Genomic DNA, 20571 nt, shown 5'->3' on the forward strand with positions numbered 1-20571 from the left:
CGGGGTGGTTAGTACTCCTTTGATTGTGTATCTGGTTGTGTATACAGTTGTCCATTCAGTAGTACAAAATTGCAGTTCAATACAAGGGTTGTATAGCACAATGTAGGTATAATTTTGCATGTGGAGATTTCCACTATTTCACCCTGAATCAGGATCTCAGGCAAGGTGTGTACTCGCCACATAAATGAACTTGTGGCTCCCCTTCCTTTAGAGCCCTTTGGTTGGTGGTGGTGGTGGTGGTGGCAGAAGTGGAGTTGTGTTCTAGACCAGTGATGGCAATGTGCCCACAGAGAGGGCTCTGAGTACCATCTCTGGCATAGGTTCGCCACCACTGTTCTAGACCCTGGCTGGCAATTTCATGGGGGAGCCATTGCAGTGCATCACCTGACAGAAAGTTTCTCACCTCTGATTTAGTGCTTTAAGCTGGATTCCTTCCTCAGTGTGGACATGACTTGAGCAGTTCCACATTTCAAATTCTGTCATCATTTGGTCTAGCTTGGCCCTAAGAGACTGGAGATCTGTTCACAAAAGAGAAAATTATTGAATCACCAATTAATTTGTTTTTTTAAAGGAAAGAATGAAACATCAGTCTTCAAAGAATCATATGGCCCATCCAGTCCAACCCTTAGACTTGGATTTCACACAGACTTGGATTTTTCACTCCCTCCTCACTTGGCATAGCTATCACGTGTGTCAGTGGAAGAAGCATAGGCTTGACTTTAAAGTATTTGCAAACTAAATAGTAGATGTGCTGATTCCAGTGCTGCTCCCTTCTAGTCCACACAGGGCAGATTGGGGAACTGTGGAGTAAGCTGACTGTTGGAAAGCAGGTTGGGCAAATCCACAGGATAGTAGACCTAGGCTGCAAACATATATCCACTTACCTGAAACTAAGCCATGCCGAACTTAGAGGGGTTTGCTTGTGAGGATAGACTTACATTACTTGGCTTCAGTCCTAAACATGCTTTTTAGGCAATAGGTCCTATTGTACACAGCGAGGCTTACTTCTGTGTACACATTCCTAGAGTTGTGCTGATAATGGTATCAGGTTCTGTTTCCTGAACATTCATTTTCACACCAAAGTAGCAAGGGCGGAAGCTGTCCACCTTGTCATATCCAGAAATCTGCCTCAGTAGATTTGAAGAGGAATCTGAGCATTTAACAAGATTATTTTCACATAACCCAGTGGAGAACAAAAATGCCTTTCATCAGAAAAGTTTTAGTGCCTGCTTTTGCCAGGTTCTGTTTCCTGCACATTCGTTTTAGCACCAAAGTAGCAAAGGGGCAAGCTCCCATCTCATTCCTTACAAGAATACACCTCAGTAGATAACTGGTAACAATTAGGTTGTTGGCATATAACAAGATCTCTCCTACTTCCCACAGTAGAGAACGGATGATAGACTGCCTTTTAACCAGATTTTACCCCTCACTTTCTATTCAATAAATACTACAGATCCTTTTTATTTTTAAAATAATCATGCTGGCAATATATAGAGCACTCCAGGGAATCATAGTTTTAGATCCTTTCCTTCAGCAATACATTTGACATTCCATAATAATAATAATAATAATAATAATAATAATAATAATAATATACAGTTCTTGGTTTTGCTCCTATAGTAGCGCCTGCTAGCTCATAAAACTATCCCTTCATGATCCTCTACATGCCTTAATATATGTTTTATGGAAATTATACCGTGATGTGTGTGTATGTGTATATATAAATATATATGTTTTTCTCTTCACCACACTGTTTACTTTTGTGCTAACTTTCTCTCTCAGTACACAAGGCCACTGAAGTCAGCCATGTCACTGAGTTACTGAAGTGGGAGACACTATGGGCAGTTTATCAGAATAATAATAAAGTAGAAGACATATTTAAAGAAATATATATTTTTTCTGATTTTATCAAAGCAAATTTATTTAAAATAAAGAAAAGCTGTCCATTTAAGAGGAGTGATGCATTTATTTCCTTGTTGTTGGGTAAGGTAGTGCTTTTTATGTCAGGGTCCAATCCTCTGCTGAAGCTACTTAATATAGCTTATTTGAAACTAGCAAAGCTAAGTTAATTTACATCTGTAGAGGCTCTGGCCTTGAAGGTACGTGATAGGAAGATGTGTGGGACTGTAGCATATCAGGGACCGTAAAGATTGTCTTGCTGGTACACAGTTATCCCATTGGGATACTTGCAATATATTTGATTTTTTTTTTACTGTCAGTGCCAGTTTTCTTTTTTCTTTTAATCTCTCTTTTGTTCACATGAATGTTTTTTTCTTGTAGCTTGCAGAGCAATATCACTGCAAAGAAGCTAGTTTATTTCCCTCTTTCCATCATCTTCACACTCCCAGTAGCTATCCTTACCTCCTCTATCCAGTCTATTTTGTTTGGGAAAGGTACATTTTCAAATGGTACTTGTGTTTTTCCTTGCTGTGAAGGCATTTTGGCCATTTTCTAAATGGCAGCAGCTCAACAGAGAGGGGAAGTAAAAGCTAAGGGGATACATGTGTAAGCCCTCGAAGGATTGTCTGCCTAGGACTGGCCCTCACAGAGGCCAGAGAGGGCCTTTGTATTCTACCTCCTCTGAGGACTCTTAGATGTTTATCACACTATACTCTTAAAGTGCTACTATTCCACTTTGACTCCTCTAGCTGCCTCCTGTTGCATTCTGGTATTGGCAGTTTTAAGGAGGAGTATTTAGAATTCTCAGGCAGAGTTCTCTGCCTGAGAATTCTAAATACCCCTCCTTAAAACTGCCAATCCCAGAATGCAACAGGAGGCAGCTAGAGGAGTCAAAGTGGAATAGTAGCACTTCAAGAGTATAGTGTGATAAACATCTAAGGTAGTGGTCCTACTTGTGCACATTTTTGAGAGATATGTAGGACAGACAACTTTGAGGGGATACACTGTCTTAATGGAATCATTCTACCAGTGCTTGAAGCTACGGGGGTATCATGAGACTTGCAACACTTTTGGGAGCCCTGGTAGCACAGTGGTTAAATGCCAGTACTGCAGCCACAATGTTGTGAGTTCGATCCCAGGGCTTCAAAGTTGTCTCAGCCTTCCATCTTTTCACACATCGGTAAAATGAGTACCCAGCTTGTTGGGGGCAATTGGCTTACAGATTGTAAACCGCTTAGAGAATGCTGAGTTCACTATTAAGCGGTATAGAAATGTAAATGTTATTGCTAAATGCTATTGGAGCTGTTGCATTTTGTTCATCATGACTGTCCTAGTTCCCCCACCCCTCTGGCATTCCCCAGCAAGATGAGTGTTTATTTATGCCATTGGGTTTGGTTTTTTAAAAAAAATGGGCATTAAGAACATAAGGAATGTTAATCTCCTCTAACCAATGCTCTCGATGAATCGTTAGGTAGAATCTGTCACTTTCTGCATTTGGAGGTTACAAGCTGTGAGCTCTCAACAGGGCGCATTTAGGACCACTGTTTTATAGTATTGTGGAAGATGTTTTTAATCTTTTATTTTAAGTATTGTTGTTTTCCCTTCTAATTACGCATTCATATGCCAGCAGCACCTGTAACTAAGAAAAAAAGGCATTATTTATGCACATTATTTGCAGCAACATTTTGCTAGTTTTAGACAAGTTTTAAGAAAACGATCAAAGAAGCAATGTGATGTTGATGTCTTTCGTTTGTATAAAAGTGACCTTAGATTATGAAAATTTAAAAGAAAATTAGCAGTCTGTGATTAAAAATAATATGTCAGTGGCTTGGAGTTCTTCACACCAAACCAAGGGATAATCTTTCCAGTAATTAAACCTGCAGTGGCTTGCTTAATATTCCTTCCCAGCAGCGTATGTTCTAGATGTAGCTACTTTAAAAGGTCAAAATCTCACACAAGGAAAACAAAATAAAAAAATGCATTTGTACCTTGCAAGTTTGTATAAAGCAAATAAATAAAAATTGATGGTTTGTAAACAGATTGTGTGCTCCCCTCATTCTTCTCAGTATCTGTTTCTAAGGCTTGGAGAAGTCGAGAAGGTAAAGAAAAATAATTTTAGTCTACACCAAAAGAAAGGTTCCACCAAAGTCTTTTCAGAGGAGGAAGGTCTATGTGTCTCAATTCTCTCTCCGTATCTTGAATCTGGGATAAGGTGACTCAAGTGGTTAAGACACTGACTGTTGATAGCAAGATCGGCAGGTTAGTAGTTTGAGACCCAGGTGCTACATGATGGGATGAGCTCCCATCACTAGTCCCAGCTTCTGCCAACCTAGCAGTTCAAAAGCATGCAAATGCAAGTAGATAAATAGGTACCACTTTGGTGGGAAGGTAAACAGCATTCTGTGCAATCATGCTGGCCACATGATCATAGAGTAGTCTCTGATGATGCTGGCTCTTCGGCTTAGTAACAGAGATGAGCACAGCCCCCTATGGTCAGACATGACTTGACAACCTTATCAATGGGGAATACTTTTACCTTATCTTGAAGCTATTGCATCTTAGATAAATGGTCTTCGGAAAGACCAGCAGCATGTATTAGGTGATATATTTCTACTACATGTGAACAGGAGGAGGAGAAGGTGAGTAATGATGGTAATGATAATGGTGGTGGTGGTGGGGATGCTGTAGCATTTCATAGACAGAAAAGTACAATCCCCTAGCTAGACAATTTGCAAAGGATAGGTTGGATTTCGACAGGCTAGCCTGAGAACAGAGAGGCTCCAGCCTACAGAAGACACTGGGACCTACTGGAATCTCCCTGCTGGAGGAAGGAGGTAAAGGGGGGGGGGGGTGCTATCACTAATGCCCCTTTCCCTGATAGTCTTCTATATCACCACTCATGCTGCTCAAATGGCATCCCCAGAAAAGCTTTTCAAGAGGCTCTAGGATGGAAAGAAAAATTGCAAAGATCACTTGCTATATCCCATTGAGAGCAGAATTCTCTGGTTTCTCTTACATGCTTGAATTTGTCAGGCAAAGAAGAATTTTAAGGAAATCATTGCTAGAGAGAGCAAGGGCCATCCAGGCAGCATCTGGCTGCAGTTCTCCAGCCAGGAAACAGGAGGATATGTAAGTGGAAGGCAAATGTCTCCCATTGAGGAGGCATCTGCTTTCTTCTCTCACCTTGAGAACTGCAGTTAGACTATGGCTGGAGCCAGCTCTTTTTCCCCAGGTGCAGGATGGCAATGGATGCTGCCCACACATTCTTGTCCCCTCCCAGTCACTAAATGGCTCTGAAGATGCATGTTGGAAATGGCAAGCTGCCTTGAGCAGGAGGTGGAAGACAAGCCCCATGGAAGTATGCTCATGCCATAAATATAATGTAGAACCACAGCCATTATGTGAATAAGTGCTTAAATCTATGCCAAACATCAGCCTCTACTAGAATGAAACTTACTTTGATGCTGAGACAAATGTCTCAAGGTTAGAAAAACTACTTCTGAGGTCCCCAGCCCAGTGATATCAGTATGCTGTCCAAAGTGAGCAGACCTTAGAACACCTGCAATGTATATTCCATTCTCTTTCCCTTATGGAGCTTCATGTCTCCATCTCTTTAGTGTGTGTACATGTATGCATGGGAACAGTTGAACTCATAATAGATGCCTTCTGTATTCAATCATGGGACATTTTTTTATGCCATTACTGAAATATATATCAAGACATTTCCCCCGATGCCCAGAAATGTGAGGCTCAGATGTTACATTAATGTGAATGGTGAGTCTATCTACATGATTATTGGTTGCCAGTTTGGTTCACACCAGAACATATGAAAGAGCTACACATGAAATGATTACAAAATTTTATTTGTAAAAAAAAAAAATCATGAAAACAAGCTTCTGGTTTCAAATGTATTGAATGATTCATGATGATTGGAAATGTGGTCCTTAGCTATTTGCTAGGCAAAAACAAGAAACATCAATTTCTTGTGCTTTATAGAAATGCTTCCTGTGACTCAGGCATGGCTAATGCAGATGTCCTAGGCCACTTAATTAATTTCCTACAATAGTGTTTCTCTGTGAGTTGCCTTCATGAAAACAACATGCGTTGTTTTGCAGAAATATACTACACACCAGAAGATCGTGTGTGTATGTGCATGTGTGTGTGAGAAATAATATTGGTGTGTGTGTGTGTAGAAATAACAGCTATCATTTAAACAGAAATGTAATGCATCTCACCACAGTGAGGAAAATTATAGCAAGTTGACATGCATACTTGTACCTGTTCAGTCTCCTGTCCTGTTGCAATTTACTGATGGGCAGCTTTCCCAATTTCTTACTATGCATCATTTTTAAACATCATTTGGTTTTCAAACAGTGGATACCTTGAAACATAGGACTGTTTTATTCCCCCCCCCCCAAACACTAAAGAAATGCCTTGCAGTATAGTTGAGGGTTTCATTTTCTCTTGATCGGCACATCTGCTTATCGGATACTGGCCTGAGCTCCCTTTTGCAGATCCACAAGAAGAGAAGTGCAAATTTGCATGACTGAAAGAACGCAACCTCTCTTGGAGACTCCAGTGACAGCCCAGTTCACCTTAAGAGAGGTCTTTACTATAGGCAGGTTAATAATTTCCAGGGTGACGCAGAAAGGGCAAAAGGCCTTTCCAAGGTTCACCAGTTGGAAAATATGTGGAAGTGTCAGCATCCACCTCAGCCCTCAGTGTCCTGACACTCTCCCATCTACTTCCCTTTGGGGCCTGCAATAGTGAGGATGATGGAAATCACAGAGCTTCAAAGTGAGTATGATCATGTACCCCAGCCTGTGGAGTAGGGGTCATACATTCATACATCAGACATGTTGACACAGAAAGTGCAATTGGGATCAGTTAATGTTTCTCATTGTCAGCACAGCTTCTCTTCTAGGTTATGACACCATAACATCTAGTCCAGAACCTAGAAAAGTTACCTTTCAGGTTTATATAAAACCCAGAATTGCCCAGCTAGTATGGCCAATGAGACTGCAGGGGAATTCTGAGAGCCGCAGGGGGAAAAGGCAGTTTTCTAAGCTCTAGTAGAAGTAACTAAAGATTGTGTTAAAAGCAACTTTCCCATGTTTTGCTCTATCTTCGCTGTTCCATTAATGATGGCTGCACTGGCACTTTTGTTTTCTGGAAAATGAGAAAAATTGCCCTTGGAGTGAAAAATTGACTAACTTCTTTGCTTTTGTTCATAAGGAATTAGAGTTCATGCTCCTCCAGGCTGGACAAAAGGATTTCACAGGGGTTACCTGTAGTTTTCAGGGTAGGTTTTTTTTCCTGATATCCATACAATGTTTTTTCTGTCCCAGAATTTTTCTTGTAAATCTCCAGGATTAGCATCAACTTTTAAAACATTCCTGAAGGGTGGTGTTTTGGTTTTTTTTTTGTTTATTTATTTTTTGTCCCATGAGTTTGATACAGGCCGGGGGAAATGTCACACATCTGTATCCACAGGCCTTGTCTTCAGGGGCCAAATAAAATGGCCTCCCTCTGCTGTCTCAGTGGGCAGACGAGATGACACATGTCCCAAACCACAATTCTGGTGTGAACAGAATTTAGTCTGTTTGCTCCAGATCTTACTAGAAGATCTGGAGCTCTCCATTCCAATATGTTCTGCTGAGCTGCCCGGTGGCACTTGCACCAATCACTTGCTCTAAGGTCAGAATGAGGCATCCAGCCATGGAGTCATTGCTGGGCACCTTATTCTGACCTCAGAGCAAAGTGACCCATGGCAGAAGCAGACACTCCGGGCAGCTCAGTGGGACACACATTGAATCAGCTATTTAGCATGAGAATGCAAGGCCTTTGTAATGGGGAAAGGTTGGGGTAGCTCCGGGGTCAGGCTACTCTGGGCTGCCTTGGCCAGTGCAGACAGGACCACAGATTCAATTCCTCCCACTGTATGTTGGGCATGCCAATGATAATTAGAATGACAATGTGACATTGCCACGGAGGTTCTCCATGGACTTTCATTCCTTCATTACAGTTATGTTTCAAGGTGGAAAGTTTCTTCTTTTCTTTTAGAATTATAGTACTAAAGTGATACGGCACTTTGGCACAATGACAATAACCCACAAAATTAAAAGTTAAATGTGGAAGACAAGGAAGAGGGATACTGGGGGGGGGGGGGGGGACAATGCTAAAGCATTGTGGGAAGGGTGGCTTGGGCAATCTCCTGTCTCATGGGACAGGCGACTGTCCCACCCACCGCTTCCATAGTGATTTGGTTTCATGAACACATGCACACCACCAAAAGCTAAAAAGAAATAGTCATCTTGGCTCCTGCACTCACCTCTTCATGTCACGACAATCTCCCCAAAGCCACCTGGCACTGACATGTAATTAAACACTTGGAAATAGTTTCTCTGGCTTTTCTGCTAAATGCACATTTTTTCATTGGATTTATAATTCACCTTTCTCCCACAAATGGAATCCAAAGCAGCTCACAGTAGGAATAATTTTTAAAATATAGTTAAAAATACACAACTAGTTCAAATATTAAAACACTGTTACATTAAGGATACAACTCAAAACACCTCAATAAGTAAAAGACAGCACCCTGCCTGGTAACCAACCCTTCCTCAGTAAACAAGCATTTTGCAAGAGCCTGTCCAAATAAAAAAAAAGAAATTACCTGACAGCCGAAGGACAAGAAGCCAAGCTAGCTTTGTAGGAAAAAAAGCAGTAAAATAAAGCCTCCCACTGTATTAGCCAATTCAGTTTCCCAATGTTCTTTGTTATATATGCCATGCTGTGAAATTTTCAGTATGTGGATGACACACAGCTCTACTACGCCATTCCACCTCAATCCAAGGGGCCTGTCTTGGTTCTAAACTAGTGCCTATCATCAGTATTTGGCTGGATGGAGGTAAATAAATTAAATTTAATCCAGACAAGATAAAGATGCTTTTGGTCAACTGAAAAGCAGATGAGAGAATAGGGAATTAGCCTGTGATGGACAGAGCTACACTCCCCCTGAAAAAGCAAGTCTCCAGCTTGGATGCTCTCCTGGACTCAACACTGACCCTAGAAACACAGGTTTCACAGGTGGCCAGGAATGCATTCCAAGTTAAGATTTGTGTGCCAGCTGCAACCATTCTTTGAGATGCTGGATCTGGCCATAGTGACACTCACAGGCCTTTGATCCAAAACAAACTGCAGAAATAATCCAGTTTGAAACCGCTTTAACTGCCCTTGCCCTGGCTCAGTGCTAGGTAATCCTGGGAATTGTAGTCTATTGTGGCACCAGAGTTCTTTGACAGAGAAGGCTAAATGTCTCACAAAACTACAGTTCCCAAAATTCCTTAGCATTGGGCCAGGGCAGTTAAAGATTTCTGTTTCTGTAACATTCTGTTTGGATTACTGTTAACACATTTTGTCTTTGAAGAATGGTCAGAAACCTCAGCTGGTCCAAAGACAGCTAGACTGTATACAGGGAGCATACAACTCACTTGTTGAACCAGCTCCACTGACTGCCAGTCTGTTTCTAGGCACAAGTCAAAGTGCTGATCATGTCCTTAAAAGCCTTATACAGATTCACATTATCTGACACCATATTTCCTTGTTGGTACCTCCTATGTTTTGAGATCTTCTGGGAAGGGCCTTCTTTCCATTCCACTACCCTCATAGGTACATTTGGTGGCTGCTTCCAGATTTTGGATCTCCCATCCTAGACAGGGTTGCCATAAGTCAGGACCTCCAAACTGGCACAAATGTAGGACAAATGTAGGGCAATATTTTCACATGTAGGACACTTTTTTTAAAATGGAGGACACACGAAAAAAATGGATGATTTTTAAAAAATGTTCATATCAATGCATGTTTCTTAGGCATGATCAAAATGGAGGACATTTTGGCATTATTCCTAGACAGATGGCAGAAATGTACTTCCCTTTCTGGCCAACTCCCCCTCCCCCCATTCCAAACAGCACATTTGGGCATTGAACATGGCTTTATTTAACATGGCCTCTTGCATATTTCAGAGGCTTATTGCATAACCAAACTCTTTTGGTTTCACACTGAACATGGGTTAACATGACTATGCATATTGAACATGTCAAGGTGGTTTAACAAGAAGTGGATCTGCCCTCGGATTCAACTGTACTTCTCAGAAGTGTGTACTTGGTCAAGGGACTTTGGTTTTTCTTCACTGCGCATGAGTTTGCCTCAGAAGCTGGCTGATATCATCATCATCATCATCATCATCATCATCATCATCACCACCACCACCACCACTATCATTGTTAAAACAAGGCAGACCTGTACAAATGGAATCGAAATCCTCCTCTTCCTCCTCTTCCTCCTCCTCCTCCTCCTCCTCCTTCCTCATTCTCCTCCTTCCTCCTTCCTCCCTCCTCCTCCTCTTCCTTCCTCCTTCTCCTCCTCCTCGCCGGACCCTGGCCAGCCCACGTGGGGAGCAAATAGAGGAGGAGCTACTCTTCTTGAGGCTGGCTGGCCAATGGGGAAAGACTGGAGCTCCAACAGCCCGCTCCCTAACAGCAGCCATTGGCCAGCCAGCCCCAGGAGGAGAAACTCCTCTTACTTAGCCCTGTGCGCGGCCCTGCAAGAACGCACAGGGCTAGGAAAGTGCCGGCTGTGTCGGTTGTGGCTGCAGCGGCTGTGGCGCACAGTGCATGCAGCGCAGCCGCTGCCATAGGCACCAGCCGCAGCAGTGAACCCAGGACAAGCCCGGGTACAGGAACGAACCGGGATGGGGCGCCTCCGCCCGGTTCAAAAGTGGGATTGTCCCGCCTGGGGGCAGGACATGGCAACCCTAATCCTAGAAGGGTCAGACTGGCACCCTTCTTGCTATTCTGTTGTAGGCAGGTGAAGACCTTTTTGTTTCAGCACATCTTTCAGGACTGACTGTTCAAGGGAAAGGGGTGTTTCCTGTCCTGTGTTGCTTATGTTTGTTATTTTAATGGTTTGTTTATAAATATTTTTAATTTTTTTATAGTCTAATTGTATTTTTAACTTTTGTACAATGTACTTTTTAGCAGTATCTGTTTTAACATTTGTGTGGCATAATATCATTTCAATAATAATAATAATAATTATTATTATTATTATTATTAGAAGATACATTCTGCTGGTTTTGAAGAATGAAGCGTTGCCTGACAGATGGCTAAACTGATTTTAAAGGGCTTTTTTTTTGGCTTTGTTTTAAATAACATCAGGGAAATTCATGCTAGATAACTACCAGTATCCTAGATCTGGACATTAATTTTTTTTTTCACTTTTTAAAAATTTATTTTTTAAAAAAACTCATAAAGTAACATAGGAGTCAATCGTTTATCTTCCATACTTTCTTACATTCACAGAGTCTTGCCGATACATTGACTTCTTCATAGCAGGTTTTGGTGCTTGTTTTATACGTTTGAGCTGTCTCTTAAACCTAAAATTGTTTCTATCATATATATTCTAAAGTCACTGTTTTTTTACAATATACAATTTATTTCAAATTTAGTCTACCAAAGCAACAGTTGCAAGCTCTCCCCATTCATTACTTAGATACTTCATAACATGTTCCCATTCTTTTATAAACCTAGTTGTGGTTTCCTCTTTCAAAGACAGGTTAGCTTGTCTAATTCTGCCATGTCTAATAATTTTGTTACCCACCTTGAACTGATGGGATTATTTTATTTTTCCAAGTTTAAGCATATATAACTCTGGCTGCCGCTGCTATAGACAATATAAATTTTGTAGTTTGGATATTAATTCCAATTATTCCAATAATTATTTTATTAATTATATTATATTAATTAATTTTCCTAGTAGATACATTTCTGGCTTTATTTGAATCTTTATTTTAAAGATTTTCTCAACTAAGTTGTCTAGAGGCTTCTCAGTACTGTAGTACAAAAAGGCAACTTTTCCAAACTCTCCAAAGCCTTGACACTTCCACTAAAAAGCCCTCTCTCATATAGTCATCAACTGTACTTTAGATAGAAGTGGACACAGAACAGGGCATCTCCTCCAGATTTCAAAACAGGAACAGGATCATGCCAGAACAGTAACCTGAATGTATACTATCTCTGCCAGACTTTTCTCTCCTCAAGTTGCAAGAGTTGTTCCTCCTGTCCATTCAGGCTGCTGTGATATTAATTACATTCATTTTATGTCTTGCAGAGATTGGTGTCGGCCTCGTGGGCTTTGGAGCATTCTTTCTTCTTTTTGGAATGCTGCTTTACATGGATGCAGTGCTTCTGGCCTTTGGAAATGTATGCTTCTTCAAAAACTTCTGATGTTTCCTTCTAAGATAATAAAATGTGTGTTTTGATCACATAAAATATTCATCTTCCCAAAGAATTCAGTGCTTCAAAAATTCTTAAGGATCACTAAATGTACTTAGAAAGCACTGACACTATTATGTTCCAGGGAAAGGATGGAGGACTTTTGGACCTCTAGATGTTTTGGTCCATTATTCCCTTCAGACCTACCTGGCATAGCCAGTGGTGTGGGATTGTGGAAGTTATAGGAAAAGACAGCTTGAGAGTCAAAGATTCCCCAAATCAGCACATTCGCTTGGAATATGGACTTTATCGGCATCAGTGGGGCACTTGTTTCTGAGAAGATGTCTATAGCCTTGGTTTTTCAAGATCACAATTTAGCCAATGGCAGAATTAGGAATATGCCTATTTACTGCCCAATTGACCATGTACAGAAAGCAAGGAGGTGGGTACAGAATGACACATGGTGAATCCTGCTGCTATTTAAAACCACCCCCTGCGGAGGCAGTTCAGATGATATGACTCTAAGAGGAATGTATAGGAGGGTACACTCCATCTGTGAGAACACTCCCATTTTCTTCATTGTCTGACATGCCTCCCTTCTGTCTCCATTTCCCCTGATAAGCACTGCTGCTGCTGCTGCCCGTACAAAACTTGACAACTGCAGGGAGAGATTGGATGGGAGCACAAAGGGCTAAAAAGAAAGAAAGACATAATTGTGTGGATAGAGTGTTACATTCTATCAACTTGATGTTAGATCTCATCCTATATCAACTAAGGAGGAGAATGGTGAAATAGCTCATGGTGAGAAATTCCTTATGCCAACAGCAAAGTGGCTGAAGAATGTCTTCTTGAAAAAGAAAGTGTGGAGGGCAAAAACAATAGCATCCTTCAAGAACAAAAGGCATAGATATTGATGGGTATGTAAAGTTCGTCCTGTTTGTATTGGGGATTCAGGTTTCATATGCAATATGACACACTTAAGAGGATAACTTGAGAAGTTACTGTTCAGGAGTACAGCTCTCAAACCATGCCAGCTAGCATGGTTGTACAACCTTTCTAAGAGAACTCTCTATATTAATACAGATTGTGCAATCATGCTGGCCACATGATCACAGAGTAGTCTCTGACAATGCTGGCTCTTCGGCTTAGTAATAGAGATGAGCACCGCCCTCTACAGCTGGACATGACTTGACAACCTTGTCAATGGGGAATACCTTTACCTTTTATGTTGCTGTGGTACACTCTGACAATCCCTGAGAATTGTTCATCTTCTTCTGCTTAGATCCTGTTCCTGTCTGGATTAGCAGTTATCATTGGACTAAGAAGAACCTTTGGTTTCTTCTTCCAGAAACCAAAGCTTAAAGGAACCAGTTTCTTTCTAGGAGGCATAGTCATTGTCCTACTTAGGTGGCCTGTCCTGGGTATGCTGCTGGAGATCTATGGCTTTGTTAACCTCTTCAGGTGAATATTCAACTAAAGCAGTGGAGCTTCTATGAAAAACTATATAGACATACAGCAAGGATGGGAACTGGGCAGTCTTTCATGCTTCTCCCAGAGTCCCTCTTAGCCCCCAGAGAGCTCTTATCATACACACAAATGTGTTCCAACGAAAAGAGGGATAGTTTTTTGTGGGTTTTTTGGGCTATGTGGCCATGTTCTAGAATTTATTCCTGACATTTTGTCAGCATCTGTAGCTGGCATCTTCTGAGAAAGATGAAGCCACAGAAGCTAGTGAAATGCCAGGAATAAATTCTTCTAGAACATGGCCACATAGCCCGAAAAATCCATTAACAAGTATGAATGCTGGCGGTGAAAGCTTTCAACTTCAAAAAAGGAGACCTTTTTTTGCCTTTTTTTGGGTATTCCAGTTTTCACTGAATGACAGGAGGGGGGATTTAGTGCAAAAATAACATTTGGTCAAAACATGAAGTGACCTCTAGATCATTTCTAGAGGGACCCCTTGATTGCCTAGGTACAGTTCAGAGGAATCCAGGTGATTAAAACTGTATTACTGCCTCCCCTGACTGTCCACAGATATCCAGTTAACATTGCTTAAGAGCACATTTGTACCTAGTTTTATTATAATGCAACGTATAAGACCCTGTTCTTGGCTTGTGCTTATTCAAGTCTGACAAACACCGAAATTTCATACTGCCTGCCACTCAGTCATAGTTGTATACTCCTGCATCAGAAAAGAGCTCCAAGACTTGTGCATACGCAGTCTATGACAACACATGAGACTAGGCCCCAGCTGCAGATACTAAGGTTTCTCAATGGAATTCAAGGTTCCTTGATAATCAGGCTAATTTGAAAATGCACCTATACCACTTGATTGCTTAGTACTTCATGATTTCTAGCTGAATGGGGGATGTTTCATCATGGAGGGTTTTTGTTTGTTCTTTGTAACTGATATCAGGCAGTATAAAATTTCTGTCTCTGGTTATTCATTTTCTATACAACTCAGCCCTTGATGGTACTGACAACTAGAGGTGCTCAAGGATTTTGTTTGGTCCACATTTCAAGGGCCAATTTCATTGATACTTTTTGAACTAATGTTTCAGTCAGATTGCAGTTACCTTTAAGATTCAGACCTTTGAAGAATTATGGGCCATTGGTACAAGTAAAAGTGGTGCATGGATGAGAATAGGTGAATATTCCCCTCTTTCAAAGATCATGTCCCTACATCTTTCTTCCCAGAGATTTCTATGTTGGTCAGTTTGAGTATTGAGGTTTCTCTTGGAAAAAAATACATGAAGAATGGTTCTTTCATAAGAAAAGCTATGAGCAAAAGACAGAGTTCATTACTCCTCTTCTACATCCCCTTTTAATTTTAAAACAGTCACAGACATCCATCCTGATTCTTGTAAGGGCTGACAGTTCCATATTTAAACCTGCAGAATGAAAGTTGTCATATATAGTTTGGCTTTCACGTTGGCTTGCTACATGCTAATTTCAGTAGTTACTAACAAATTCTTCTTTATCTTCAGGAGTTTTTTTCCAATTGCCTTTGGATTTCTTGGTTCATTGGTGAATATCCCATTTTTGAGCAAGGTAAGGAGTCTTATTCTTCTGTGGGAAAAGCAAGTTTCTAGCTTAGTGGTTTAGCAAAAGAATCAATTATACAGTAAAGGTACGAAGTTCAATATACCAGCTGTTGTAAACTAAGAGTGCATCTACAATAATGTGGTTTGACACCTGCAATCTGTAGTTTTGTGAGGCACCAGCATGCTTTGGTAGAGAAGTCTAAAGACCTTGTAAAACTACAAATCCCAGGATTCCACAAGATGGAGCTACAGCACTTAAAGTGCTATCAAACTGCATTATTTCTACACTGTAGATGCTCCCTAAGACTCTTTTTAAATAACCTGTTTCATTACAGGAGCCACTGTAATTCCTCTTTTGTTTAAATGCACGTTCATCCACAGCCATACACTTCAATAAAAGTGATGTTGTGTTAAAATATGAAGTACAGATGCTCATCATGACATTCCCAATAACCAGCCTTCTAAGTTAGATGAGGTGGCCATTTTCTAAGTTGTTAAAAGACAAGAGCCCATTCACAAAAATGTTAACTCCACATAAGTTCAGGGACATCAGGATTATACTAGCTGGCCCCATTCTTATAGAAGATCTAATAGCATCTACATCAAGAATGAGCAAAATGAAGCACCCAAAATGCTGAGCTGCAACTCCCATCAACCATAGCCATCATAACCAATTATGATGGACCTGAACTGAAGTCTCAAAATGTATGGAGGGTCTCAAGTTGTCCTTCCCAACTGTATTAAAATACAAGTTCTGGTAGAAGAAGATCCATTCTGATGATGATTGGAGCATAGTTAAGTACTGAATTATGTATAAGCTGTAACAGGATTCTAGCTAGAGTTTCTATGAGTATGCACAATACATTTGTATAACAGGTACTACTCAGTCTGACAAGTGAATGGAAAATGGAGTGTATTGTGATCACTGGAAATCATATAGGTCTCCATGCATGCAGCTTAGCTCCATACAATTTTCAAAATTATAGTGGAAGCACTAGTTGTGCATGTGTAGCATTTACCTAGAAATCTACTGTATGGCTTCAAGACAGTGAACTTTGAAATTATTGTTGGAAATGTCACTTTCTTGAGAATTGCTAGAAACTCAGGAAAGTGGGAGAGATTGTTTAATCTCACTAGCAGAGCAAGCACAGCGGAATATGGGCGAGTAGGAAAAAAACTAGGTCCACTTTACCTCCCAGTCCACGTGTCCCCAATCAAAACACAGTCACTTGGTTAAAATGATTAATAAAACATGTCTTCCCCGGATGATAAGAATGGTAGTACAGATCACAAAATTTTGTAATTCAAGTTTAAAGCCTTCTTTAAGTTGATGTGTACTGCACAGTCAGGCTCATTGAACTCATGGAAGTTCTACTGATTTCCAAAGCAGATAGATCACCCCCTGAAGTTATGTGGCTTCAGCTGTGAAAACAGAGATAAATTCTAGCACACATTTGACTTTGTTTGGGGTTATTTTCATCCCAATTGCTACTGTATGATTCTTTGGAGAAGAGCAATTGGTAAAAATGACATCTCACTGCAGCTGTTCCAGAAACTTGGAGGCACCAGTTCCATGGTGTAGCCTGGATGAATGACCTGTACCAACAGCAACTTCCTATTCTACATGCAAGAACTAATTTTAAAAACAAAAATGAATGACCCGTTGTCTTCACAATGACATATGATTTAGCCTTCTGTTCCTACTTTTAAATGAGGTGACCACTTATAAGTATGCAAGTCCATTGGAAGAAATTACTCAAAGATGTTGATTATATGAACATGGAGTAAGGGTTCCACAACCATCTACTGGATCATCAAGAACTCTCATGCTCTCTTGCAGAGGATCATGCTAAATGTATGGACAGCAGCTGACTAAGCAATGAATTCACTGGGGGGAAAAACCTGTTTGTTGCCAAATAGCTTCCAAAAGAACACATCCAAATAGGATTGTCACTGTTCAAGCATGTTTTTCTATTACCAGATGATGAATCTATGGCGGGTTACAAACCGCCATAAAATACATATTGACTACGTATTAGGGTTATGAAGCCGCAGTGCTTCTGCACCCCCCTAACCCTAGTACGTAGTCAATACGTATAATATGGTGGCGGCCGTTCCACACGGCTGCCGCCATATTGACGTAGTGGACGCTGTGCGTCTGCACATCACGCGGCGCTTATAACGTCGCGAGTGTGCCATTGGCGCCTCGCGGTGTCATAACCGCACCACAGGAAGAAGCTCCATTTTGGAGCTTCTTTTTTGCTCTGTGAGGGAGTCTCGCGGTTTGGCTGCTGCGGCTCCCTCACGGAGCAAACAGCAGCGGCGGTCTGTAATGCTCCTATGTCCCTCCAGTTGTTTTTGGAATAACCATTTTATAATCCTCAACCACTGGCCAGGTTGGCTTGGTCTGGATGAAAGTCAGAATCCAGCAGCCTCTGGAGGGTCTGATTTTCTACACCTGGTGTACCTACTGGCTTTAAGGGCTTTCTTTGGGGGGTATGTGTGTAGGGGGGTTTCTCATAGCCTGCACATAGTGAAACATGTGCTGCAGGTTTTTGAAGCTACAGAAAACCTGCAAAACCAGTTCAGCAGAAATAACCATAAAAGTACCACATACTCAAAAACAGTAATTCCTCTGTTTTACCTATAATAGGCCCTCTCCAGACGGGTCCTTTGCGGCGCGTCCACGATGTGCTAGGGTTGCCTCAGGGCACACACACACCCCGCAACCCTAGCAAGTCATGCATGTGCCGCCATTACGCAGCGCCTTACACACACTGCGTGTAACTGTTACGTCGCAGTTGCGCAGCTTCCATACGGAGCTGCACAGCTGCAATGTATATGCACTATCTTTGGTGCTTTGCAGTGCAGCAAAAAGGAGTCACTTTTTTGAGCTCCTTTTCTGCTGCGTGGCTGCACTGTGCAATTTGTATGCTGCGGCACAGCTGCGCAGCAGAGAGAGGTGCTCAGGAGGTGCCTCTTCTGGGTGGTCTGTACCCCGCCATACTTTGAACTATCCAACTAAAGATATACAAGGGTACGAGCATAAGAAGACATCAGAAAGGATGAAAAATTGAAATTGTTATGCACAGAAAATTTGAAACTGAAGAAACAGTTGTGATTTTCTTTTTTGTCTAAGTCCACTAAAAAGAATACTTTGAATACAGAGCTTGTTCTCCCTCAGATTCAGCAACAAGATGTGTAGAATTAATATTAGGACATGTAAAAAGTTATTCTGAATTATCTGTTTATTTCACGTTTGCAACAAAAGATTGCTAGTGTCAAAATAGCACAGAAGTTGCTTGTTGTTTTAATCCACAAACTGTAGTTTGGAACATAGATATTTAAAAGTTCAAGAACACTCTTTGGCCACCATGCAAATGTATTTTTTCTATTTTTGTATTTAATAAAACTTGTTTAATTATAAAATAAACAAAGGTATCAAAACATCTTGTTGATATGTGCCTGTTTTGCCCCAGAGGAAAACTGCAGTTCCAAATAAGCAATTTGGAAAAATACTGCAGCAAGAAAAAATGCTTTGTCTCTCCCATCTTGGATCGTCATCCAAACTGGGTGAATTGAACAATGACTGCATATTATCCCTTCAACAAATGTGGGCGATATTATCTCATCTGTTTTGGCCACAGCTGTGTAGGAGCTTATGCAACAAGGAGTTATTAAGATTTTGTTCCCCATTTTTCCCACTTTTCACTCACTATCTTTATGCCTACAAACCATAAATGTACCAGTTCTGTACAGCAATTGTACGAAAGAGAAGAAGAAAAGAGAAAGCCCTGTTTTTGTTTGTTTGTTTTTTAAATAAGCTGGTTGTTCTGGGGATGACCTTTAAAGCCCTTCATGGCTTGGGCCCAGGTTATCTACAGGATTGCCTTCTTCCACACAATCCGCCCTGCACACTTAGGTCCTCTGGGAAAAATTTACTGCAGCCGGCAAAAACTAAGCTGGCTGTGGTTACCCAGAGGATCTTCTCTTCTGCCTCTCCCAAGTTATGGAATGGCCTGCCAGAGGAGAACTGGCATATCACCAATCTTGACAGCTTTAAAAGGGCAGTTAAAATGCATCTCTTCTGACAGGCCTTCCTAGATTAGCATCTCAGTTGCCCCCATTGACTACCCTGTCTTATCCATTTTAATAATCTTAACGGTACTGTTTTATTATTCTTGTTTACTATTATGATTTATTAGTTATGGTGGGTGGATGGGTGGGGTTCTGAGACATTGTATTGTATTGTATTTTAATGTTTTTGTTGTTAGCCATCTTGATCTCATTGGAGAGGTAGGGGTATTAATAATAATAATAATAATAATAATAATAATAATAATAATAACAGGCTAGCTGGTTTGTCATTGTCATCCTCATCACCACACAGATATTCTGCCGTTTCCTCCTTATTGATGTTATTGGGTGTTTTGTTTTGTTTTTTTGCTAGGTGGGTGATGGTGGCAGAAATAACAGTGCAAAAGCATGGGGGTTACAAACATCACTTCCTGTAAAATTCAATGACCAAGGCAGGGCTATTGCACAACATAAGTACATGCAGACAATGTATACAATTGTATTCATACTGTTTGTAGCTTGTAATGCTAACAGATCAGTTCCTTGCTACAAAACTAAGAGCAGTTTCAGACATAGCTAAAATCTTTAAATGCAAACTAGTGGTGAGCTTTGGAATTTGAATCACACCCAACCTTTATGGCTCACACCAAGATAGGTTAATTAAAGTTGGAAGATATACTTATATGCATGTCAGGAGTAGAGGGGAAGAGAAGAACACAGAAGGGATGTTTAAGCACATATTTTACAAGGAAGAAACAAAAGAAGGGAGAAGTCTTTAATTCAAAGCAAGAAACATGGACAATTTCTCACTCTTGCTAATTATCAGTTTCATTGTAATGGAGTGAATGGAATGATTTACACCACCAAGTATGGCTCAAATGCAAAACATGGGGGAGATTATTTTTGTCCATTTAAAAAAGAACAAAAGGGGGAAGATTGTCCCACACAGCAACCAAGAGAAATAGATATGTCACTATTTGATATAGACTCATGCAGCCAGGGAGAATAAGAGATGAAATGCAGAGGTGGTACCAGAGTTGCTGATGTCACTGACAAGGTCACACAATAAAGCAGAGAGGCTTTATAGTGTCCTGGAGAGAGACTTGAACTGTTAAGGAGGAGAAACCTAAGAGAAGTGACAGAAGACACCTCAGGACAGCAGTAACAACAACATTTGAATAGAGGTAAGCAGGGGATGAGGAACTTTTTAAGTCTCAGGCTGCAAACATCTGTATACTTTCTGGAGAGTGAGTCCCACTGAACACAAATGAGGCATATTT

At 40.8% G+C, this 20571-nt stretch overlaps 1 protein-coding gene across 1 annotated transcript; it reads left to right on the plus strand.

The window, feature by feature from the left end:
• The first annotated feature begins 6671 nt into the window (after positions 1 to 6671).
• On the plus strand, positions 6672 to 16923 carry GOLT1A (golgi transport 1A). Its single transcript, XM_089518580.1, has 5 exons — positions 6672 to 6696; positions 12067 to 12158; positions 13453 to 13631; positions 15158 to 15221; positions 16758 to 16923. Exons 1-5 carry the CDS (start codon positions 6672 to 6674, stop codon positions 16794 to 16796), a joined length of 399 nt encoding a protein of 132 aa, XP_089374706.1. The 3' UTR covers positions 16797 to 16923.
• The last annotated feature ends 3648 nt before the right edge of the window (positions 16924 to 20571 follow it).

The sequence above is a fragment of the Sceloporus occidentalis genome, unplaced genomic scaffold (assembly GCF_023333645.1).
Source record: "Sceloporus occidentalis isolate IW3139 unplaced genomic scaffold, rSceOcc1.0.p SCAF_3, whole genome shotgun sequence".
In the NCBI taxonomy this organism is placed as follows: domain Eukaryota; kingdom Metazoa; phylum Chordata; class Lepidosauria; order Squamata; family Phrynosomatidae; genus Sceloporus; species Sceloporus occidentalis.

What these genes read in the sequence shown, in the direction of transcription:
- GOLT1A (XM_089518580.1), top strand. Translation starts at nt 6,672, where the DNA reads ATGATGGAAATCACAGAGCTTCAAA. An exon ending in GGAAATCACAGAGCTTCAAA is followed by an intron (nt 6,697 to 12,066) that starts GTGAGTATGATC and finishes TATGTCTTGCAG; the next exon opens with AGATTGGTGTCGGCCTCGTG. An exon ending in TGCTTCTGGCCTTTGGAAAT is followed by an intron (nt 12,159 to 13,452) that starts GTATGCTTCTTC and finishes TCTTCTGCTTAG; the next exon opens with ATCCTGTTCCTGTCTGGATT.